Source organism: Abramis brama, assembly GCF_963993115.1.
Source record: "Abramis brama genome assembly, chromosome: 25".
Lineage (NCBI taxonomy): Eukaryota > Metazoa > Chordata > Actinopteri > Cypriniformes > Leuciscidae > Abramis > Abramis brama.
This window is the reverse complement of record NC_139987.1, coordinates 19,836,770-19,863,794: the sequence shown is the minus strand read 5'-3', so window position 1 is coordinate 19,863,794 and position 27,025 is coordinate 19,836,770. Positions and strand designations below refer to the sequence as shown.

Here is a 27,025-nt window from a genome sequence, read left to right as displayed (position 1 = left end):
TGAGGTGACTGAGTGAGGTAGAGTGAAGTCCTCTCAGTGTGATTCCCCGAGGTGATCAGTGTGATAAGTCCAGTGGAGTGAGTGATACCCAGGAGTTCTTGCCCATTGAGTGCGTTGATGGTGATAGTGTTCTCTAAAGCAGTGATGGGGAGGTGAAGTCTACGTGCCAGTGAGAAGTCCATAAGGTTTCCTTCCGCTCCCGAATCCACCAGCGCCTGGCAGCTGAAGGAGTGTTCCGCCCACTGGAGTCTAACCGGGAGGAGAGTAGCGCTCGAGGGTCCGATCATGGAGAGCCCGCCCGACATTAGCCTCCGTCCTACCGCCGGGCTTGGCCTTTTAAAGGACAGGTGTTGATGAAGTGGCCGGGCTCCCTGCAGTAGAGACATAGACCCCTCGAACGGCGGTGTTCTCTCTCCTCCCGGGAAAGCCGAGCTCGACCTACCTGCATGGGTTCAGGATCGTTAGAGGGACTGACCGCGTTCATACTCCTGGTACTGGGACTCATGGTGAAATCGGCCGCAGGCATCTGGTACGGTCGGCTCTCTCTCTGTTGTAGACGTGCATCGACCAGTAATGCTAGCTCGATAAGTCCATCCAGTCTCTTGGGCAGCTCCAATGTATATATTTCCCTCTGAACGCGGTCAGCCAACCCATGCAGGAACATGTCCCACTGCGCCTCCTCGTTCCATTTGCACTCGGCCGCCAATGTCCGGAACTCTATGGAATAGTCGGAGACTGACTGTTGGTCCTGGCGAAGATCGGCAAGTTGACGGGCCGCCTCGCGTCCAGCGATAGCGCGGTCGAACACTCGCGTCATCTCCTGCTCGAGTGCATGGAACGAGGAGCAGCACTCATGCTTGTTCTGCCACACCGCTGTTCCCCACAGAGCCGCGCGTCCAGAAAGCAGTGTCATCACCAAGGCTACCTTTGACTCCTCAGAAGCAAATGTCACAGGTTGAAGAGAGAAATAAATTGAGCACTTGGTTAGAAATGTTCTGCAAAGATTGGGTTCGCCCGAATACCTCTCTGGTGTGGGAATGCGCGGCTCTGGTTGATGAAAAGTCCCTGGGGGAACAGGCGGGGGCGGGGCTGGCGCAGTGGGAGCTCTCAAACGTTGGAATTGAGAGGTGAGCTCGGACACCTGCGTTACCAAAGCCTGTATCGCCCGTCCCGAAGCTCCGATCTGCTCGTCCTGGCGATCCATCCGGGCGTGGTTTCCGGCGAACATCTGCTCAATTCCGGGAGCACTCGCTGAATCCATGAGCTGTTGGTCAGATGGTTCTGTCATGGTGCGCTAGAAAATAGTCAAGGATTCAGATGCGAGTGAATAGGTATTTATTTCACAGTCAAAAAGAGAAAAGACAAGTGAACTCAATCTGACAGGCGGAAATCACAGGAACAACTCGGTGTAGAAATAGTAGATGATCCACAGGCAAACTCAGTGTAGGAATGGCAGATAATCCTCGGGCAGACTCAGTGTAGGAATGGCAGATAATACTCGGGCAGACTCAGTAACGCAGGGACTCAGTAGGCGGATGCAGATCCAGGTGAAGGAAGATGATCCTCGGAGAAGCGTCGTAGAACCAGCACAGAAACAGGACTGGAAACAGGAGAACAAAGAGCACAGACCCAGGAGATCCTCCACAACCATCTGACAAAGACAAGACGAGTGAGCAAACAATAAATAGGACATCCTCATTCAGAACAGCTGGCGCTGATCGGCTCATCAGTGGATAACGAGCCAGCTGATGAGCCGCGCCCATTCACTCAACACGCACACACATAGCGAGGGAGAGCCAATGAATCCATAAACCGTGACATCAGATTGGAGGACTGTGATGATTTTATTGATTTCTTTTACAGGTGATGAACGCTAAAAACACAGCCAATCATAATCCACCTGCATTTAAAGCCTGCTGCTGTTATCTTAAAGCCTGCATGAAACGGAAGTTACGAATTCTTCCCGTATTGTGACTTATATCGGAGTGAAACTGCTCCTGCTGTTGCCTGCGTTTGTCGCTTGATATTTGCATGAAGTTTAGAACTGCCCAAACTTTTGACGCTCTCGACCGCTTTCAATTTCTTTCTTCTGCTGAACAAAAAAAAATATATATTTTGATGAACTGTCCATACTATGGAAGTCAAAGGGGCCCATCAACTGTTTGGTTATGACATTCTTCAAAGTATCTTCTTTTGTGTTGAGCAGAAGAAAGAAATTCATACAGGTTTGGAACAACATCAGGGTGAGTAAATTATGACACAATTTTCATTTTTGGGTGAACTATCCCTTTAACTGTTATATAATGAGTAGGCCTATTATGTTATTCTGGCAGATGCTGGATTGTTTCATAGATCTTTTAATAACACATATAAAATCCCCAAAGTCTCAGCGAGTTTAAACTTCTACTAGAATCCCGTGATTTAACACCTCTCTGTTGCTCTGCTGATCACGGCAATCCCGAAGCTAATTAACATGGCTCTCTCTGGGTTGAGGATGGATTTCTTCCGCTTTAGATAATGGTCTTTTAATGTGTCCATTGTCAGACAAAGTCAATATAAATTTACTTTATTATTCCCCCAATAAATACGCGCTTATCTTCTTGCTGTGTAGGTCCCGTTTGGATCTCCATTTTTTTTAGTGCAGGGAATGTGTGTCGTCTGTTGACTGATGTTACCGTTGAGAGGAACATGGGAACATCAGGAATCAGGATAAAAAGAGGCTAATCGTTTTTTAACAGCTTTCTTTGTTTACAACCGAAGGGATGTGAGACATAAACTATTTGCAATATGTGAAAGAATTATTCTTAACTAAAAATACTCCATTTGTATTATTCATGTATTAATGGTCTCTACAGTGTTGAGATCATAGATTCCCCCAAAGACATATGTTTCAGAACTTGAAACTGCTTAAAAGCACAAATTAATTAGCCATTTAATTCCAGAGTTCATTAGCAGAGCAGATGGAATGAATACTGTAGGGTATATAGACAAATGATCCTTCCATAGATTACCAGACTGTTTCAGCACCAGTCTTCAGAAATTCTCCACTATAATAAATTCAAACACTGTATCCACAGGAAGATGTAAGTGAGTCAGTGAGAATTTTGTTAGTCGCCCTTGGCAATGTTATATATCAGTGTGCTCACCTGGTATGACGCTTATTTCATATTTCATGTTCAGATTAAAAATAAGATTTAATGTGTATATTTATTATTTATTTACAAATGTCCATGAACCCAATAGCACTATATACTTAGTGTTATATCACATTGGCATTGACAGGTAAACAGAAACATTGATGTGATCTTTGCGTCTGTCTCAATGTTATTGTAGATCTACCATGTAGAACGCAGAGACAATAAACCTTGACTCTCTGCAACCTGTTCAAACTGCTGACAAAATGCATCAGCCAGGTCCAGTCCAACCCTGCAGGCCAGCTGCCAACCCTTTCCCATAAAGATCAGCTAATGAAAAAGCTGCTAAGATGGTTCCTATAGACATATTCTTAAATAATAAAACCTGAGGCTTAAATGAAACATTTATAGCTCTTTTCAACAGAATTTCCTCCAGTCCAGCGATCCTGGAGTGTAATACTGTGGGGGTGTGAGATTTCTGAAGGTGTGAAGGTCAGTGATGGTTTAATAGAGCATGATTCTCTTGGTAAGTGAATTATCAGTGCTGTGCTATAAATCACTGGAATAAATCAGTCAGGGACCCCACAGAGACTCATTTCACTAATGCACGTCTACACAGTCAGAATGACCTCTAACCTTTATAAGGCCTGGTACTTGTTTGAGGGAAGGTCATATATTGTACTTCCAGGTGGTCATTTGGCAGCCGAGCGACTGCCATTAGCTTTCTAGCTTCAGGTTTTATAGACCTCCTAGGTTTTAGGCAAAATGGGGTGCAACAATAACCTACCACTTTTTTCTAGTGGTCTTCTTGATTCAAATTTTCCAGTCATTTGTCTCCATAAACATTTATAAATGATGCCATTGAATCAGTATTATGAAACTATTGACTATTAATCATTATATAAAATACCATTTTATTTGAGGTTTATTGCAAAATATTCAAGTATCTTAAGTTGACTGAATGGGAGTTTGAATCAATTACATAATTCGCAATGCTTTATAGGAGTAGGCACTAACTACTAAGCTCTTGTACCACAATGCAGGATGATTTAGAATCAAAGAACATTGTGTAACAACCTTGGAAATCTGTCTTTAACGTTATCTCTAACAGTCAGTGAGAACATTAATGTGATTTTATTTTCCCAACTTTACTGTTGCACTAGCTTCTTAAAGTTTGAGTTCAGGGTAGTGACTGATTAAAAAAATGTTTGTTGTGTTTGATCAGATATCTGAGCGCTCTAGATGTTTGTGTGTCAGTCTCTGTACAACCAGGATGAAAACAGAAAATGAGTAATGCTGGATCAAACAGCAGACAGCAATATAATCAGTGAGCCCGGGGACTCTGTTACCGCTGTGATTTTTGCTGTTTGTTTGGCTGTGCCTTGTGCAACATTTCAACCTTCCACACTGTCACAGAAGATGTTGAGAAACTCATTTTCATGCACTTGAGAGTTGTGATGTGAGCCGATGTTTATGTAGTCTTACCCCCGGTTTCACAGACCAGGCTTAAGCCTAGCCCCAGGCTAAAATGCATGTTTGAGCTGTTTTAATTGAAAGCAACTTGCTCTGGAATATCTTAAAATATGTCAGTGCTATTGTTTTGTCTCAAGATGCACATCAGTAACGTTTACCTTAACATCACCTTTATTTATATAGCGCTTTATACAATACAGATTGTTTCAAAACAACTTTACAGTGATAACAGGAAAATGATGGATTTCAGTTGTTGTTCATCTGAAGTCATTGCAGTGTTGATTCAGTTCCGTAGTAAAGATAATCAATTAGTAAATTTGTTCATTTCGTCTATAAAGCAGTTCTGCAAAAAAATTGTCACCGTCCAGCTCAGTTCAGTTCTCATTTAACAGCGTCAGTACAGTCAGATCAATAATATTGTTGAATATTAAGTGTCCCCAACTATGCAAGCCAGAGGTGACTGGCAAGGAACCCAAACTCCATTAGGTGACAGAATGGAGAGAAAAAAAACTTAGTCGGGGGCCAGTTCTCCTCTGGCCTACGAATGAACACAGTGTGATTATGATTCAGGCTGCATCACAAGTCATATTTGAAGTTAAAGCTTTATTTCTTGTTAATTTAGCCACTGTATCAAATAAATACCTAGGGTTGTGTTTGTTCTCTTCTAAGATAATTTTTTAAGGCCTTTCTGTATGCAATAACACTATCCTTCCAAGAAATGTGAAATACCTCTAGTTTTGTTTTCTTCCAGCTACGCTTCATTTTTCTGGCTGCTCTCTTGAGGGCCCGAGTGTGCTCGTTGTTATACCAAGGTGTCGGACTATTTTCCTTAATCTTCTTTATGTGCAAAGGAGCAACCATGTCTAAAGTGCTGGAAAAGAGAGAGTCAATAGTTTCTGTTGCAACATCGAATTCTTCTAAGCTATCCAGTATGACGAGATGTAGAAACTGATCAGGAAGATTATTTATAAAGCAATCTTTAGCATTAGAAGTGATAGTTCTACCATATTTGTAAAAGGGAGTTTGTTTTGCAGCCTTGGTTAAATGGAGCATTCACGAGACTAGATATTGATCTGAGATGTCATTTATTTATATCACTTACACTAGATGACGTTACATAAAGCACCATCACTGCTAACGAATTATACTTGAAACTAGATCTCTGAATACTGGAAAATTACTAAATTACAGCAACACCTCCCCCTTTTCCTTTCAGACGAGGCTCATGTTCATAACAGATGTGAGAACCGGTCATCCTTATCTAGGTCATAAATCATTTTAATATGCTGATTTGCTGCTCAGGAATTATTTCTTATTATTATCAATGTTGAAAACCGTTCTTGTGCTTAATGTTTTTGTGGTTACCGTAATACATTTTTCAGGATTTTTACTTAACAAATAGGAAGTTCAAAAGAACAGCATTTATTCAATAATAGAAATATTTTTAAATTATAATTGTCCTTACTGTCACTGACCAATTTAACTGATCAATTTAATGCATAAAAGTAGTAATTTCTTTTTTTTGACCCCAAACTTTTGAATGGTGGTGTAAATATTCCATGTTTTTCCCAATTAATACGGTGTGTGGTAATAAAATGCATTAAAATTGTGTTTAAAATAGTTATAGATGTAGTATAGCCTCAGGACACTGCTGTCACTGCTTGAAATGTCATTTCAACTACCCATTTTCTGCTAAAATGACTTATTAGCAGTCTGAGCTTCGGTCCCGGCCTCATGAATATTAATATTACCACCCCAACATGCAAACAGAGTAATGTTTGTTCTTGCCTGATGAATAATTTACTTGGTCTTAGAAGTGGCCACAGGTGTAGAATGTGTTCTCAAATCACAGTTTAAACCTGAGGGTCAGACTGTACCAGTTTCCTCCCGAGGTGAAATCCTTTGTGTAAAAGCATAAAACTCTGTTATATAATCTCATGCTGATACAATCTCAGCAGCCATTCTACAAACCCCCCAAGGCTCAGAACATGAAATACAATGTCATGAAAGTATAGGAGGAGAGTTCAAATATGCTTAATCTCAGATGTGTGGCTTTCTTGACGATTTGTTTTGGCTCACACGAGTGATTTCATACCTTGAAAGAAACGGAATAAGACTGCATGGATTGTGTGGGTCACGTTTCATATTGTGGAGTCCGAATGTGGAAGGCGTTCTATGGTCTGTGATACTGTACACTGGGTCTCGGTCATCTCCGTCATCATTCACATGGAGATATGAAGGTCACAGGAATTGTGGGGTGGCTGTGAGTAGGTGGAGCAAACCAGGTTGTATGTGATATTGGAGAAACCTTGGAAAGATTTCTTTTCATTCTTTCAAATCATATTATCTTATTCATGTTGTTATTGCAGCTATTATGAGAAAAGCAATTTCAGAAACATCAGCTGCTATTGAGATGAATGGAAATGCTAAGAGATACCACTCAGGTTTTATAGACATCCTCACTGCATAGTCAACGCAGGGTGCTTGGGTACGAAAGACATTGTTTCTGCTCATGTTGACAGAATGACTTCAACAGTACAGGCAGAGCTGTCCAGTCCTGAGTGGAAATGTTTTCAGGGAGAAAGGCTCATTTAGCAGAACAGAGGGAGGCTGTGACATCAGCAGACTGAGACAAAAATATCTGGCAGCTGTGAAAGGCTTGGTGCCTGAATCACACTTTTCACAGCAGTCTTCAAACCCTCAGGCAGATACTCAAGTAGGTCTACATTTAGGATTTGAATTTCACCTTTCATAACCGTATAATACTAATCTTTGAAAGTGACACTTTCGAAATTATATATTACAGGTATCATTAAGAAATGCCTCAATCTCACAAATTAAACTACTAGAAAAACAAAAAGTATGTATATAAACAATTGTAAAAATGACATTTATTTTTCATTATTTTTGTATAATATATTTATATTGAAGGGGCTGGATTGGAATCCACTGCTGCTTCAATGTATATGTAATGAGTGATTATAATCAAGGTATTAATCAATATTTTTCCTTCTAAATATCAAATGAGTTGAATGACTTCTCTGGAGATTTTACTTTGTTATAGAAGTTACCAGTATGATTACTGAAATGTTCTTTTCATGTATTCTTTAATGTCTGTATTTGATATTTGAATGCAGTAACAATGCTTGCCTATTTATCCCGGCTTCCAGAAATGAAATGGGGACATGTTTTGTGTTTGAGAAAGGTTTATAGTTTATAGTTTATAGTAAAGGTTTAAGTCTATAGTTTAAGGAACCATTTGTCAGTTAAAGCCTATATTTTCCATTTAGACTAAAATGTCCTATCCTGAGAGAAAGAACTTGTTATCTTGATGTTTTGAGACGAGACTCCTGTTTATAGTTAGAGCCTGGCCAAATCCAACCTTTGGAAAAGATGTGTGTCGGTGTGTGTGTTAGTCTTCTTGCTTACAGGTTAAGGAACCACTGGCATTGTTGGAGATTGACTGAGTTGTTGTTCGAGACATGCTGGCACCCAGCAACCCAAATCTGCGACCTGGAAGGTCACAACGTGCCTAACTTCAGGGTCCGAGTGTCAGCTCCATAATCTATGGAGATATGCTTCAGTCTATCGGGGCGGCCTACGAACTCCTGTGTGAGTCTTGAAGCTGACTTCTGCTGATGACACTGCAAACTATCTTCAGTAAAACTTTTCTTCAATTTTTTATAATTCTGACTCCGGGTCTTCTTTCAAACATCTGGTCCTTGGGTCCTAAACTGTTAACCCCTAACAATATGTAATGATTACACTTAAAAATGCTGGGTTGTTTCAACCCATGTTTGGGTCAAAGACCCAGAATGGACTGAAACAACCCAGCATTTTTTTAGCATGATTAATTATATGTTTGTTTTATTGAAAATAATTGTAATAATAACCTATTTTTATGTTTCTTTGTTAAAATTGTTTCATTCAAATTCTTTCCTAATTACTAACGCAGTTTGATTATGGCCAGGCCCTATACTGTCATTGATAAGGGCAAAGTACATCTTTCTACTGATAGTGGAGGCTATAGATTAACTTCTCAATAATAATATCTAAATGGCTGTTTAGTCAGCAACCCATCCGAAATGAATTTAGAGCCCGTGAAGATGATGATGATCGCTTCATTACCTCAACACATTGGTCAGTCTATTTCACGGCCGTGATTTTCATTAGCTAAGCAGACAGAAGTGCTGTGCAGCTGAAATCTCTGGCTGAGGTTGTAAGCAATGAGATACAAGCATTAAAAAAATAACTGTCTGGCCAAATATACAGTACAGGATGTATTAAAAAAAAGAGCCTGGGGCCAGTTGCATAAACTGCTAAGACTAATCTTACAAGTTAGTCATCAAATTTATTTTCTTTAAGACTGCTCATAACTTTTGTTTATTAAAGCCAGTTACATAAAAAAAAATGTAGATTGGTCTAATTTGATACCGAAAAGTAAGACTGATTACCCCTGCTAGTTGTTCATTTACATAATAGCTATGTTTATGCAACTGGCCCCTGATGTTGCTGCTACAGTTTTTATTGCTGTTTTAGTCATAGGAGATATACAGTAGCTCTAGAACTATTTGGACATTTAACCCCCACTTAAAATGTAACAAAATATTCAACCAAGTGGCATCTGCAAATAAATGATTTTCTCAGAATTAAGTCACAACTAACCTCAGAACATTTGTCTACACTTATACATTTTTCTATTTTAATAAACACTAAAACATTCCCTAGACATTGACTGAAAGTTCTGATTCTTTATTATTGTTCTTTATAGTTCTTTTGCACTTTAGTCTGAAACATTTTTTTACTTTATAAAATTTAGTTTGTATTGTTTTATTGTATTTAAATGTTCAGAGTTGTAAGAAAAAAGTTATTAAACCTGTTAGGAGGATGACATTTACGTTTTGTAACTTAATTCAATACTGTGATCAAATCTTAAGGAATTATTGTGATAATTGTGAACATCACAACCCTCATATGTTTTATGTGTTCTGAAATGTAAAACCCAATTAAGTTTTTCTTTTAATATTGCAATTATTTTACCCACTCAAACCCATTTACTCACTGTCCCCACACCCCCCCACCCCCACACACCTTTTAAATGTCTGTATTCCCCAGGGTTAAGTTTATATTAGCACTTGTTCTCATTGCATTAGGATGATATGTCCATCCTCATTCATCTGATGTAATTTTCCTCTGCCTCTCCTCTCTCACACAAAAGCTGCTGCTCTAAATAAACCCAATGCTACTGGATGAGCGCCAGGCTGCTGTCCAAAGTGTCCAGGCGCGTTGAGGTTGATTGGAGCTGTCCGCGGTCCTGAACCTCCACCGCGCAATCCGCTTATAACAGCCCGTGAGTCGAGCTCTCTCTCTCTGCGCGAGTCACCGGGAAACACGAGTGTAGACCATATGCTTACTAGACCTTACGGACATTTTATTTGACAATCGAGTCATTCTCGCTGGATTGTTTAACACAAGGACAAATTATAGTGTGTTCTGAGGAGTCGTTTCAGAATGTGCGTAAGGATCGAGCTCCAAACGAACTGGCTCTTTCTGCTGCTCATTCTGAGTCTTTCAGTGATTCACACGCGTTGTCAAGGTGAGTATTTATTTTTAAGTAGACTACCTAAATCTACTAATGCTGCTGTATGTAGTAGAGTTAGATATTCATCTCGGGCACATAATTGACTGGGATTGTACCTGCTATCTGGGGCTTTACTGGCAAAGGATTTCTTAGTTAGCGCCCCACGATTGCCATTTACCTACAAAAGCATCTAAATTGAGACTATAAAAAGGGTTCATTGATCACGTGTTATACTTTGACAGAAATATCGCAGGACTGCACGAAGCTGTCACGCATAAACTTAATCTGTAGAGTGTTGAAAGAGAAATCAGGGGCCGTTCACATTGAGGCGATAATGCATTATTAAAAAAACAAAAAACAAAAAAACCCGCAGAATTGGAATCGGGTCTCGAGACGCCTATAACTTTAAGCTCTGAACGCCCAGAGCGTTCGTCTGCGAATAACTTGAAAAAGTAAGTCAAAACAAAATGTTGGGCTTAATATTTTTTGAGTTTCAGCAACCACAAAAGTTATATTAAACATTGGTTTTAGCACGTATTTTTCACTTTTTTCAATACACACAAATAGACGTTTGCGAACAGAAGTCGCGTTCTGTGGCAGTGACCATAGAAACAGTAGCCTACGCAGCTCGAGCGTATCAGACTGAATGTTAACAAAACAAATAAAACGTATTGTTTAAAAAGTATTTTAGATGCAAATTGCGTTGCTCGAGAGAGACGAACCATATTGCGAGATATTATATCGAATCAGTAGCCTCAATTTGCACCATTTCACAAGTCAAATTTCGGCGCAGTGTTACAACGGGACAGAGTGATTGTGCTGTGGGTCCCTGCAGAAGAAGATAATGACACTATAATCCTGAAGATAAGATTACCACCGTCCCGAACAGACCTGTTTATGAAGCCAGCAGAGTTGTGTTGTTTCTACGAGTCTAATAACAGACTCGATCTCAGCTTATTCAGGTCATTTTAACAGATACGGATAGACTGTGGATGGCACAGGGGTTTTCATAATAAAGCTGCTTCATAAGTCAGTACGTATTGTTGCTGTGGCACAGCATGTTTGGCAGCCATATGTTGTGTTGTGATAATGAGATGCATATCTCCTGTACTATCCTGTGGGCTCATGTTTGATTTAGAAGTACAAATTCTGCAATGAGATTTTAATGAGACAGTTGGAATTGCACAAATTAACTTTATAATTTAAAAGGGTGCATCTTTTATTAATGTTAATTTATGCAAGCTTTAAAGAAATCATTGAATGAAAGCACAAATATATAGTATTTCAATATAAACAAAAAAACTGAGGTGGTCAATAGTCTATTACTAAAATAAATAAATAGAAATAAAATATCATTGCCTTTCTATAGTGCTGCTTTGCTCTTTGTTGTAAAGTGCAGAAACATCTACTAAACATCACTAAGAAACTGACGCTTCTGTTTACAAATGTAGCATTAAAATGAAACTTCCGGTGACTTTTGTGTATCTCTCTGACTTGGAGGCAAGCACATTACATAATGTAATTTTCTGATTGGTCTTCAAGATTTTTGTGTTTTTTAATCATGGGGAATGCACATTTTGATATTTATCACAACATAATGTTTTAATGCTTTGCATATCATAATGTAGATTCCTCCATCAGTGTGCTTTTTAATGTTATGATTCCAAATTATTAATTGAGTTATAATGGTTTAGGGGTGTAACGATACCCTCATGTCACGATTCGATACATATCATGATACTGCACACACGATATGATATTATTGCGATACTCCAAGACATATGATAAAAGATTAACAAAGAATGTACTGTTGATTAAAATGCTAAATTTGGTATTGCAACGGGGTGTGAATGAATAGGCTTGGAGTTGGTGCTGGTAACCCAATGCACAGAACAATGGTGACACCAGAATAAAAATATTCATGATTCTGAAGCTGAAAATACAGAATTGTTTTAGACGAATATGCTTGCACTCTGTCACTGACTAGACATATTTAAAATAATGCAGGCCACTTTCTACTGAGACATTTGGCATTATCAGGACCCACAAATATTCCCCCACTGCATTATTATACATTATATTCAACATTATAGTTTAATGCAGTACCGACACTAAAAATCTGTAAACTTGAATTTTTTCTCACACAGTCATTTTTATTTTGGGTGAACTATACACAATACAGATTGTCACTATCCACGATACATATTGTTGCATTTTTGTATTGTGATATATTGTGACACCCCTAATGGTTTTATGATTTGAAAATACGTTTAGGTGGTAAATAGTTAATGTCATTGTGACTTTTTGAGCTATGAATGAAATTTTGAAGCATTTGAGAGTGAATGAGTCATTTAGGCAGCTGAAGGAAAATGTTTCTATGCAGGCAGAAGTATATTAAGTCATTTTAAAGTGTGCACTAGGTCTATTCAAATGTCTATTTCTATTTCTATTTTTGCTGCAGCTTTCTTATCAGATACTTTCATAATTCTGTGGAAGATTCATGGTCTTGTATTCTGGCTATTCAAAAACAGAAGCATGGGAACAGTCTGAGGGCTTCAATTTCTGCCTTTCATACCTCTGATTTCAGGGGAGGGTTTAAAAATGTTCAACACCTGTTTTTTGGATTGCTGGTGATTAGCTCAAGCTCAAGATCAAGGGCTATTCAGAAGCTGCTAGTTGACATAATTAGCCTGGTGCTTTGTTGGTTTATGGCTTGTAAATGAGTCATTATGGCAGAATGCTCTCTAATACCTGCTACATACAGCGGTTTCAGCAATCCTATAAGATCATTACAAATCACACTGTACGACATGGATCTAATAAACTTGGGTACGAGACTGTACGATAATGACACCTATTGAATCGTAGGCTACGACGCAAGTTAGCATAGAAGAATAGAACATCATCAGTATATGCTAGTGGTAAACAAATAGAGCAAGATGAATCGCACTTTGGCGATTGTGGATTTTATGTGCGCTGAAAAAAAGGAGTAAGCGAAAGAGGAGAATATGGATGCGGTCATTGCTATAGGGAAAAAGGACATTTGTAAATGGAGCTTGAGGAAAGTAGCGCCATGCAACGTTGATCAATACGGCATTTCATGCAGCATTTTTATTGGGAAGTCAGTAAACGTATTGTAGCAGCAAACACACTATTGAGATAATCATGCTAAACTTCTGACACTGTCAGAAAATTATCGCAGGCTATCTTTGGTCGCAAGATCGTCTTTGAACCACTCACACTGTATGACGTAGACCACCGTTAGGAGCCACCAAAATCGAACAATGTGTACCGGGCATAATATCCTCATGTTGTCTGAACTCTGCATGTGGGGCTGAGATGAGTCTTTTGGGTTCTTCTGTGAGAACTTTTTCTCTGATGATGGTTTATGTACTTCATGTGTTTCTAATTTACACAGAAAAGAGCAGAAATCTACCAGCCATCCTAACCAAAATCACGGCTGATGTTACTTCCCTTTCATCCATCAAATAGAAATGGGAGGTTAAGTTGGTTGCATTGCTTCGTGGCGTACAGCTTTGAACCATAAGCAATGGCAGGCCGATCTGAGCTGGCAATTTCTCATAAAGAAAGGCAGCAGATTATAGAGGAAAGACAGTAATGTGCCTGGAACCATTTATTGTTGCGTTTTAACTGTGTGACCATACAAAACCCGTCAAGTATGCCACACGCATTTCCTTTTGTGTCAAAAAGGCATTTATTCAATCAGCACACTGTGATGGTTCTTTTATTGATTTCAAGTGTTTTTATTTCAGCCTAAAGGGCGGTGACATCGACTTCTTAGGCATCAATACTTGCTGATCCTCTTGAAAGCGCAAGGCTGATGCTCTTTACATGCAAGGCACCTGCAGCCACACAACCATAAAATTGGTATATTTAAGAGGAAGATTACAAGTTGACTTTTTGACTTTTAAAATGCCAAAAAGTCTATTGGCCTCCTAATCCCTCTCTTATTATGTGTGACATTTCATTATTTAGTATCCTGATGGTTTCCTCGGCCTCTGATTCAGAATGCAGAACAGGGTACATCTTAACCTAACACTAAGGATATTTGGTTTCTTTATTTTAAGGTGTCATTGTGACATTGTAATTATATATTTAAGTACTGAGTAATATTTAGCAACTACATGTACTTACTATAGGGTTAGGGTATGATTAGGTTTTGGTTGAGGGTTAGTTGAATGTCTATTAAAGGGCAATATTTTTTATAATATGTTTTATTTACTATTTATACAGACAATTTTTAATGAATAAATTATTATTTATATTTACAATTTTGTATTATTTTTATTTATTTTTTTTGTTTATTTTAAGTAGGCTACTTAAGGGTAACTGCAGTAAACCTTTGAGTACACAACTAGTTTAGTTAATTTGTACTGCAAATATACTACAAGTGAACCTACAGGTATACCGATAGTTTACTTGTTAAATACTCTTTGAATTCTACTCTCAGTAAACTACTAATTTAGTAGTTTTATACTGCAAGTACTTTTAAGTTTTATTTAAGTGAACATAACATCACACTTAGTTTACTATTTATATTATTTTTGCACTTTAAGTATACTACTACGTTCCAATTATACTTATTATATACACTAATATACATTTAAAAGTTCTTTAACTCTTTCCCTGCCAGAGTTTTTTTTAAGTTACCAGCCAGCATCAGTATTTTTGATAATTTTATTGTATGAATATCTGAACATACAATACATCAAAAGAAAGAGCCTCTGCTTTTAACCAAAAATCCATTTTATTCTAGCTTCATGCATTCTTTTTTTTTAATCAACACTTGAATGTGGTTAAGTTTCATAAAAAAGCAATATTTCAAACAAAAGGCTGAAAAAACTGTGTTTTTGTCAAAGACTATTTTAAGATCAGATTCAGAACGATGATCAGAACATAGATGCAGTAGATCGAGTCCATCAACACCCCCAAAGCTTCACACTCTTATACCTCGTCCTGGGTCGACATTTCATTCACTAACGTTAGGCTTTCCATTTATATGCTGTTTAATGTCTGATTATCACGTTAAATTACACACATCTTTTAGTTAACATGTTCTAGATCTGTTTTCTTTATAAATCAATATTTTCAAACAATGTAAGTTTATAAGACAATATGTAAAACAGTGTGAATAAAGTATTTAATAGGCTACTCAATCAAATGAGTAAACACAACTAAAAGCCAAGTATACTTGAAATACTTAATTGTACTTTAAGTATATCTCAATCAAAGATTGAGTACAATATAGGCCAAATATACTTAGACTTTTCTGTCAGTGGTCAAGTATACTCGTGTAATTTTATACATAAAAAGTAGACTGACAGTATACTTTCTTATTTTCTGTTTAAAAGTATAGCCTAATAATAGCACACTTCAATAAACTTTTTTTGTAAGAAGTATATATATATATATATTGTAATATATATATATATATATATATATATATATATATATATATATTACAAACTGTGTGAAAGGTAATATTTAAAAAAAACACATAATGGGGCACTTTAAGTGATTTGAAATTGGGGGTCAAGTGTCTGGAGTTTGTGTAATTATTTGAAAATGTAATTGCATTTATGCTGATATTTGCATATTTGATATGAGATGTCAGGTATAACACCACTGCCCAGTGTCTTTAAATAAGTGACAGGGAAAGATGTCTGTAGATCCTTGAGCACATCTGTTAAATGAGAGGCTCTGTGTTTTGTCAGGATCAGAGCAGAGGACACTGGGCTCTCAAAGGCTCCAGGACAAACGGAGGTTTCATGGCGTCTCTCTGTTGCAGCGTTCAGATGCCACTGTATTTGAAACGGCTGCTGAGATCGAATCCCAGAGTGAATGCATCAGAGACTGCATCTGTCATGCTGTAATAAATGCACTGTTGATGTTCTTCGGTTTTGAGACTTTTCTTCCTGCGTTCCTCCTTCAGAGGCAGAAACGCAGATAACTGATTGCATTTTTTCTTATCAGTTTAAGTACCTCAAACTTGAATTACTTTCAGATCTGAGGAATATGTAAAGTTGAACTGATAAAAACCAATAGACCCTCACTCCTGGAGACTGCTTTAGCCAGCCAATCAGGGCAGAGATTGCTTTTTTGAGAAAACACTTTTTGTATGCAATATGCGTCAGATAGTCATACTATGTAGGTATATATATATAAAGGTGTGTGAGTCAGAGTCTTTATGATCATGCTAGTGACTTTTTCTAGTCTATCTAATTTTAATCTCTTAGGTTTGACACCCTCCCTTTGGCTCTGAAATTCTGACACCAGACTCAATAAAAGAGGACAAAATCTCAAGGGGCGTATAAGTTGTTAAGAGATATCTGTGCTAAAAGTAATTACGCCCATTTAATTGCAGTAATTAGTCCAGTTGAGGAACTGTGATTTAGCCGTAGCTGCTGTTTGTGAGGTTGTTTAGGTGTTGTGCTGTTTACTTTGCGGTGATTTGACAAGGTGACGAAGCCACGGTTGGACTTTAAAGCTTTTCCGTTGCTACGGGAGACGTATCTTCGGATCTGCCATGCCGACAGAACTGTTCGCACCACCCCGTCCTCTCTCATCCTAAAGAGAAAAGAAAAATCTGTGTTTTTAGAGGAGAATAGTGAGCTCAGTACAAACACATACACACTACAGACACACAAACAATCATTCATTTGCAACACAGGCTGTCAATAATGGGTGTCTTACAACTAAACATGAAAGATGAAATCACTTCCATGGTGAGTTTTGGACATTATAAAAGCAAAGGTTTTTTAAATAGATTTTTTTTTCATGTTATTATAGCGTTTGATGCATTTGAAATGAATAAGAATTTTTTTTTAATTAAATTTAATTTATGAAATGTGTATTGTAATAATAAATAATGAATTTTATATTTTTTTTGTTGTAAACTTAAATTTCTGTCACTTTAGATTAGGGTCGAATTCTCACTATTAATTAACTTAACTTTACGATTTTTGCCTCAATAAACTCCTAATTACTGCTTATTAATAGTTAGTAAGGTATTTGTTAGGTTTAGGTATTGGGTAGGATTAAGGGAAGTAGAATATGGTAATGCAGAATATGGCATTAATATGTGCTTTATAAGTACTAATAAACAGCTAAATGTAGTAAAGACATTATAGGCTTTTAATTAACAAATTAGGCAAATGTCTTGTTTAATATAATAAAACAATGTTTTTTTGGTGCATACATATGAATTAGCAGTGCGTATATTTAATTTTTTCAATATAAATTAGTGCTTTGCAGGAATTTGAAATCTCAACTTCCACTAAACATTGAAAAAAATCTGAAAGATGCATTACACCGATATGGGTTTGACCCTTTGTGTGAATAGCTTTTTGCTTTGCTATTCACTGTGCGTTTTCTTATTTGCTCTAGAGCAAACCTTAAATCCAGTAAACCCACAAGAAACATGGCCTGTGTGGATGACAATTCTATTAAGTGTTCCCACAGTTCATTCATCTTGCATAACCACCCTAACACAAATGAGATCAAATAATTAAAGTGGTGCCTGGTCTGCTCTATCAGAGTGTGAATTGGTCATTAGAGGTGTAAGGTTAATGCATCAGGACTCCTACGGGGAACTGCTGTCCTGGATCTGTTCACACTTCTCCTAGGCCTGACTGATTAAACACACAAGAGAAGCTGATTAGAGAACAGGTCGGAGCCACAGTCAGTGCTGCCAATCATAGCTGGGGTTATCACACTAAAGTCTCACGTAGCCAGACCTGCAAACTGACTCCATAGCAGCTTTCATTGACCAAGGACCATTCAGTGTCCGCTATGGTAAGTTTACATACTTCACATACTTTTGAAAAAACAGCGTTTAGTTGATCCTCATTGTCACAGTTGTAAACAACAGCTTGCTTCTTCCATAAGGGGGTTTGGCATCACAGCATCTTTGCTTCCAGGTGGACTGTTAAAGAACGTGACACGTCTCTCGGAAATCCTGTAGAATTACATAAAACTACATAAATAAGTTGATGAAAGAAGATTTCAGGCAGGATAATTATGCAACCTACCTTTTTAGGACAGTTTTAAAATACTGTGTAGACATCTAACTTTGAAACCATGCTAGAGTGTGAGTTTGAGTTTGTCTGTATCTGTATTTTATGTAGGCTACTACACAGTATTTAGCAAAAAGTTAAATAATTGTTTTGTGTGCTAATAGCTTCCATTTGTTTTCAGAGGAAAGTGCAAGAATATCTTAAACAACAAGGCCAAATCAACTTGCTTGCTTCTGTTTTTCATGCTTGAAAGCATATTTACTCCACTTCGAATACATCTGACCTGGAAACAAACAAAGTATTCTCGATTCTCCAAGTTCAGGGAGTGTTATGAAATGTACTGCTCAACTCAGATTAAGTCCAGAAATTCCGAGAGATCTTCAGAGGTCTGTTGTTGCTTGTGAAACAATCCATGGTGTTAAGAAGTCAGTTTCATACAGTGCACGTCTCGCTGCTCTGTTGCCCCGTGTCTGTGTGTTTTTCCAGTCAGAGCAGAGCAGAGCAATATCTCTCACCCTGTTACATATTCATACACTTAAAAAGTCCTCTGTGTTGACCTAGACAGACAGCCAGGGAAAAACCTGTATATTCATTACTCATCATTCATTGCATAAATTGAAAATATCCAGTGGGACGTATCTAAAAGTTGTTTCCATGGTAATTTGCTGGAGAAGCGGCACCCAGTGGGAGCTTCGAAATAAACCGTGCAAAACTTGAGAAGTTAACAAGACACAAGGGGAATCCAGTCTACACCATTAGCATCACGCATTTCTCTCTCTTCCTTTCTTTCTGTCAGTCCATGACTTGCTGTCTCAGATGTTTCTCGTAAAATTCCTTAGGATAAATAAATTAAATTGTTTGCATGGAGAATATACAATTTATATGAATCACTCAGATCACTTGGTTTAAATGCTCAGATTTTTGATTGAAGCACATTTTGAGATTCTGTAACACATGAAGTATTTAGGGTCTTTTCTCATTGCATTGTTTTCTATAACCAGTTGATACATTAAGGAGGTATCATTTTTGTATTTTTCTTTCCTATATCCCTAACCCTAAAATTATGGTTTAAACTCTATTTACTTCTATTGTTTTTATACTAATCTAATAATATTTTATATTCCCTAATATTTTATATTCCCTATCTTACAGAAACCATATTGCATTTTAACATTTTCATTAAGACATTATTTTATATGTATATTAAGCTATTTTCACATATTTTCCAACAAAACCTGACCCAGAATGTGCAGAACATTCGTTAATTCAAGAGAAATAAACAAAATGAAAATATATGATTATGTATAAAATATAATTATGAGATAATTATATGAGATAAGTATAGCACATTTAAAAACAACCACAGTTGACCACAGTTGAAAAAAGTACACAGTAGAGAATGTCACAGTATCAAAACTCAACTCAGTTGAGCCTATACCTAATATTAGCCTATACCTATAGGCTTGTATTTATATAAGGTATTAACTTCACACATTTTTTCTTGATTTTACGCTCTAGGTTGATGGGAGACGGGCAGATATTGTGCAAAGGCTTCTGGGGGACTTCTGAGCTCATCACAGAGCATCTAATCAGCCCCCTCTCTCTAAGTTTTTAGCAACCTTGACCTTTCCTTTGCAATAAAATCTGCCTGTCAATCACAGATGTCTATCAGGACTGTCTTCTCAGAAGAGAGAAGCAGACAGAATAAAAAAAGAGCAGAATACCAGGATTTAACTCAGGCTTTTCTTCTCAATAGCAGATATTTTAAAGAATGTCAGTAACCAGACAGTTGACACAGTAGCCATTGACTTCCATAGCATTTTTTTTCTTACTATGGAAGTCATCAACTATCTGGTTATCAACATTCTTCAAAATATCTTTTGTGTTGAGCAGAAGAACAAAACTCATACAGGTTTGGAACAACTTGAGAGTGAGTAAGTGATGACAAAATTTCTCCCATCTCCATATGTGATCATGGAACTCAACCAGAATGACCATCATCTTCTTGGTCACCATTGTAACCAGGGCCCCTTCTCCATCTGTTGCTCAGTTTGGCCAGAAGACCAGCTCTAGGAAGAGACCTGGTTGATCCAAAGTTCTTCCAATAAGGATTATGAAGGCTACATGCTTCTGTGAACATTCACTGCAGAATAATTATTTTTGTAGTCTTCCCTAGATCTGGGTCCTCTACAGGCAGTTCCTTTGACCTCATGACTTGGTTTTTGCTCTTATTTGCACTTTCAGCTGTTAGACCTTTTATTGAGAGATGTGTCTTTCCAATTCATGTCCTTTCAATTGAATTTTCCACTGGTTAACTCCAATTAAAGTGTAGAAACATCCCAAAGATAATCCAGTGTAACTGGAATGCTCTTGAGCTAAATTTCAAGTGTCCCGAAAAGGGTATTAATACTTATGCAATGTAATCCTATATATATATATAATAATAATATAAACACGGTTCATAATCACTGTACACCTTAATGACAGCCCATAGACTGAATGATAATATACTCCAAGAAATGTAAGAAATAAAAAAGGCATATGTGAGCGCACAGATAAACCAACGTCTGTTTACTTTACCTCTGTTTGTTTGCTTTTATGCCTCGCGTTGTTGTCTCTTCTCTACCGTGGCTTTATTTCTTTTCTGACAAGCTGTCATTTCCTCGCAGGCCTTTGTTCTTTCAAATAGCATGAATTATGCTTTCTCTTTTTCTCTCTCTCTCCTGTCACTTTGATCAAGTGTTTTCTGAAGAGTTTGGTGCAGAATGAAAGTGTCTTACTGTGAGGATGCCTGTGAGATTTTATTTCACAATCCTCTGAGTATATTCACACATACGTCTCTGTGTTCGAAAGATAAATAAAGATCTTCTGTGTAACTCTTCTTTCCACTTGTAGAGACACTATTGATCACAAGAAACCTAGAATTTATTTTAGAGTAATTTTCAAATTTTTTAAGCTATACGTGAGCTGTTATGGATAAATGAGTAAATATTGATTTTGATATTGATTTGGTTTGTATAAGGAAAGTCCCTTTAAAGGGGCAAAAACATAAATTCAACATATAACAAATAATAATAAATCCAAAGATAAACAATCTACTCCACTTTCCTGCAATGCTGCAAACCTGCAGTTTTAAAGTTTGTGGTCTTGGAATTCTTACTCAGTTACCCTGAGATGTATTGGTCTTCTATTGGTCATGAATATAAAACATTTTTTCAAACTTTACCTTTATCACAGCCAAATTGGCATAAATTGGCATTTCCAGTCTCTCGCTTTTGCATGAGTATGAATGTATAATGCTGTATTACATTTAATACATACATAATAATAATACATTTCAAATCAGTAAAAATAATTATTCTTAAGCTCAAATCACGTTAAAAAACTATACTTACACACACACATATATATATATATAAATTGTGTATTATATTAATATATATTTTAATACTGTTTCATAAAATGTATAATATATAATCTTTCTTTGCTATAATGTCGGTGGTGATTATCTTTTGCTTTATTACCCACAATGCTTTGCGGTTTAATCTCACTGCCAAAACAGTGGGCAAGTGATGGTTTACATCATAAGAGGACAAAAAGAGAGAAAGGTAAATGGGGAGAGAGATACAGAAAGGGAGAGGTGAATAAAAAACCAATCCATTATTTAGAGTGTGCAGACTATTTCTGATCTTATAACGATGTTCCTCTGGATTTACAGCATTCCTCAGGAGGTGGATAATACCATTATTATTTTCTTGGGCATGTTCCCTCCCTCCTTCAGAGCAAACTGTCATGGGACAGCCTCCTAAAGAATCAGCCTCACTAAACCTACAGTAGTCTGGTGCAGTTTGAAAACACAGAGCTTTTCATCTTGGTGAATTTTCTTTTGATATTGTACATGCAGTGATGCTGTACTAATCATAGAACTAGATTTGATTTGAATGGATGCAACGCTTAATTCAAACTCTGTTTGATGAAATCCAGAGAGAGCAGAGATGCCTTAAAAGACAGGAAGGGGTTTTGTTGTTTATCTCTTTGATGAAATAAGTTGTTTGTTGTCAATAAGCCCAAGAACTTTGTCTGCAGCTCTGTGTTCCAATCCTTAGGGTCCCTATGTAGTGTTCAGTGCTCCCTATACACAATCAGCAAGGAATATTTGTAGAAGTTCAGTTAACTTTTGTAATTTGGAATGGTCTGTAATGTCTTCAAACACTTGAGATAACATAATATACCAACATAAAAATATATATACACAGTTGTAATCAAAATTATTCACAAATCAGGTTTATTGGCAAAATGTACAGACTTTGTTTGCAATGAACAAATCAAACAGCTCAACACAACAACTGTTTCAAGTGGTTTCCCCAAATTCCACTAAAAATTCAACTTTCAATGACTTCTGCTGTCTAAAAATTATTCAACCCCCTGAATAGAATCCCTCACAACAGCACAAATGTGCAAAACAGGCGTTGTCTCAAGCACACCTGATGCAACTAATCAAGGGCTTCATTAGTTGCACCAGGTGTGCCTGAGCTAGAACACATGAAATATCTAAACTGGCTAGGTTTGTTGAGTGTTTCGTTTGACTGCATGTTAGAAATATGGCTAAGTCAAAAGAGTGGTCCAAAAAGTATAGAGAAGATATCATCACCCTTCAAAAACAGGGAACAGGATACAAAAAGGCACAAAATGTTCCTTGAGACACCATTGGAAGCATAGTTTGCAAGTTTAAAGTTAAAGGAACAGTGGTTACACTACCTGGACGGACTTGGTGGCAACAGTGACTGAGGTTTCAGTTCGCACAGTAAGGCGCGTACTAAACACATGCGGTTTCCATGCCAGAACTCCAAGATGTAAACCACTACTGACCCAAAAGCACATGAAAAGTGCTAAAAAATCATATAAATAATCCACAGAAGTTTTGGGATTCTTTTCTGTGAAGCAATGAAGCAAAACTGTAACTTGCCTGCCCTATGGATCAGTGGTATGTCTGGAGGAAGAAGAATGAAGCATCTGTTGAAAATAACACACTGTCTACAGTTAAGCATGGGGAGGCTTGGTGATGCTCTGGGGCTGCTTTGCATCCTCTGGCACTGGAAACCTGCAGCGTGTGGAAGGCAAGATGGATTCATTTTTACTATCAGGAAATCCTAGGAGGAATCCTTGAAGAAGGCGGCTGAAGCACGCAAAACAAAGAATATTGCTGAACAGGAGGCAACTGCCTCATGAGGAATGGGCTAAGATTCTTCAGAAACGCTGCCAGAAGCTGGTGTCTGGTTATACATCTAATTTGCAGCAGATCATAACAGCAAAAGGGTGTTCTACCAAATACTGAAGATGTTTGCCATGATGGGGTTGAAAAATTGAAACAGCAGAATTCATTAAAAGTTGAATTTTCAGTTGAATTTGGGGAAACCACTTGAAACATTTATTGTGTTGAGCTATTTCAATTCCTTGTGTTTGATTTGTTCATTGCAAACAGCTGAAAGTCTGTACATTTTGCCAATAAACCTGATTTGCAATGGGGGTTGAATCATTTTACAATTCATATATATGAATGATAATATTACCATATCGTGATTTGGTTAATTTCATATGTACAGTAAGTTCATACCCTGTGTATCCTTTGACAAATGTCATTCATCTTAAGACATAGTACAGATTACAGACAGCAGTATATGTGAGACAATATTATTAACAAACATGATGTATCAGCCTTCATTTTCAGGTCCAGAAAACAGCCCATTTTTAACAGGTTTCAGCAAGACAGAAATGCAGCGACCTCTCCTCCATGTGGGAGGAAAGCTGTCTGAACGTCCACGCTTTAATACATTCCACAAGCTGCCAACAATTAAATCATGAGCTTTCAGGTATAACGACACTTTTTCCGCCCAGCTAAGCTATGTGTCAGAGAAGAGCTGCTAATGTATGAGCTCAATAAATGATACATGCTGTTCACTAACACCTACACAAGTACGCTGAGCACAGTAAGTCAACTTTCACTCTCTATCATTGATGCCCAAAAGTGGTTTATTACAGAATTTAAACTTGAAAAGTTCTTCGCCCAGTGCTATTCAATTTAATGAAGTTGTATGTTTGTATGTGTGTATGTATGTAGATGTGTGTGTGTGTGTTTTTAATAGTATGTGAAACTGTATGCAGTAAGCAGCAATTAATGTTTTAAACAGTATTATGCTACATTGCCGCATGTCTCATTAAATTGCATACTTAATTCAGCAAGTTAAATACATATTTTAATTTATTAATTTATTAAAAATAATATATAGCTTTACTTCATTTAAGGATTATATAAAAATGTAAAATGTCTTAACATTTTTGACAAACAATTTTGACAAGACTTCCAAAATTTAAAAAGTGCATTCGATATTACTCCCAACAGTAAATGGAAGGTCAATGGTGCTGGTGAGCTTGTGCGATTGATTTGATATTGTCATTTTAGTAGTTCGTTCACTGTTCACTACAGAAATAATTACATCAATTACAGTCTTTTTTACACAAATTAGTACATTCAACAGAATGAATTCTGAAACCGCTATGGCTGAGATAGTTTAGTTAAAGGTGCAGTAAGGTTTGATGAAAGTGTGGAGATAGGAATAACTGCATGATTTCTCATCTGTAAAGGTCCATTTCAAATCTCAGGGTCACTGTCTTCTGTATCCTGGGACTAAAACAAATTACAAACATTCTCTATCTTTTAAGAACCGAGAGTTTCATCCATCAGTGTCAGCTCTAATATTGCGTTTGTCCGTCGGGCAGGTATAGGGCACCTTTTGTTTTGCCCGTTTATGTTTTTAGACATGTTGACTCGCAGCATGCTGCACTCTGACACTTGCCTGCCAAAGCGAATAAAAGCAATTTCAGACTATTTAAACACCTCACCGCTCTCTATGTCTCAGTGCGGGATTCTCACAGGCAGGAAAAAACATGCTGGATACTTCAGAGAGTAGCATAGCCTGACTTTAGGCTTGTGGCAAAACAGGAAGAAACCGCCTGATTGACATGTAAAGCCGCCAACTACAGTTTGATTTGTTTTTTGAAGTGCCATTAGGGGAGGGGGTTATCTAAAATAGATCTTAGTGCACGTATCATCTTGAGGAGAAGGTCGATAGGGTGTATTGTGCCTTTAAAAGGTGGTTTTATTTGCAGAAATGCACTGGGATTAGTCTTTCCATGTCACAGTCTATAAAGCACGGTTGAATTACCTCTTTAAGAGATTAATGTCTGTCTACAGCCTCTGGTTTAATCTGACTGGATGGTCTGATATTGTGTGGCTGTGCAAAACAGCTGTTTATTGCCACTAGAATGATCTGATCACACTTCCATTACAGAAAGTGTCATCCTGATAAATGGGGTTCACTCTGGAGTGACATGTGCTCTGCGTGTTCTTAATAGGAGAGAGATTGTAAGGTCAGTGCTTGATTTACAGCTATTTTAAGGTGATTTGAGGATTAAATGATGCATTTGGCTTCAAAACAGTTTATGCACCCAGATTTATTGTGGGATTTATGTTCTCGGAGAACACAATACAATATGTTTTTATGTTTAAATTTAAATTTTAGTTTTGTTGTGCTTTTATATCATTTTTATAGTTCAGTTTTTATTGTTTTAAATATTTATATATAGCTTTAATTTTAATAACTTATTTTATGTCAATTAGTTGTGAAGGCATATTTTTTTATCTAATATTTACATTTTATTTTATTATAAAATATAAACTATTTTTAAAGATAACTTAAAGATAACACCACTTGTTATATTTCATGACTTTAATGGCTGTCAGTGAAGAATGGCAGATGGTGTAGTTACAATATTTACTAAATGGCTCATGCTATATCCTTCTGAATAAACCTGGTTAAGCCTAAGCTGGTTTACTAGTCGTAGTTACTTTAAGCAGGTCTCCCAGCTGGGCCAAGCTGGTTTTCAGCTGGACTTGGACCAATAAGACAAAGAAACATCCCGAGATGCGCCCAATGGAGATTTCAGCTTTCTAGCTTCTAACAACATTTTCCACCAACAAAACTATTACAATCCACAACTGATTATCTTCATTCAGCCTTCCACCAATGTTCACTGGCAACTCACTATACAGGCTGATTACATCCAATAATAAAGCAGAGCTGTAGCTCCTGCTGAGAGTTTAACTGTGAGCTGGTCTTCAGAAGCCATCTACAAATCCTGTGTCAGTGATGTTCTTTTTATCTCTTACTGTCTTCATTGTGTCGCCAAGCTATATCCTGTTAGAACACACTGTCATCTAGTTGCCCAATTAGGGAGTAAAACATACACTCATGATCTCAGGCTGTTTGAACGCAGAAATAACAGAAGGTCTCAGAGGTATCTGCTCTTCTGGGGTTCACAGTCTGCTTAGGACTTTGTTTTGAAGCCATTCATGAGATGTATAGGAGGTTCTATGAAAATAAACAGTGATGATTGTCTCTGGTTGCCACAAAGCATTTTAAAAATAAAAAGCTGTCCTCATTTACTCACCTTCATGTTGTTCCAAACCCCATATGATTTTCTTTCTTAATGTGGAACATAAAAAGGATGATTTTGAGATTTGAGAGCTAGGGCTGAAAATCAAAAAAACTCATGAGTTGGGAATGACATGAGGGTGAATAAATGATGACATTTTTGCGTACAGATGACAACGCTGTCAAAACTATCCCCATTCACATGGATTCACGAAAACGATTAAAAACACTGTATTATGAATGCCAGGCCAGTAGTTGACGATGTCACTTTGTAAAGAAACACTACACGCCTATAGACTGAACGGTTAC

The 27,025-nt window shown here is 37.4% G+C and overlaps 1 protein-coding gene across 2 annotated transcripts in view; it reads left to right on the top strand.

The window, feature by feature from the left end:
• The first annotated feature begins 9,848 nt into the window (after positions 1–9,848).
• sez6a (seizure related 6 homolog a) overlaps positions 9,849–27,025 on the top strand; it is a 44,194-nt gene continuing 27,017 nt past the window's right edge. For both annotated transcript variants that reach the window (XM_084105333.1, XM_084105332.1), the window contains exon 1: positions 9,849–10,203. In XM_084105333.1, the coding sequence (XP_083961459.1) occupies positions 10,119–10,203 (85 nt within the window). In that variant the 5' untranslated portion in view covers positions 9,849–10,118. The remainder of the gene's footprint in view (positions 10,204–27,025) is intronic.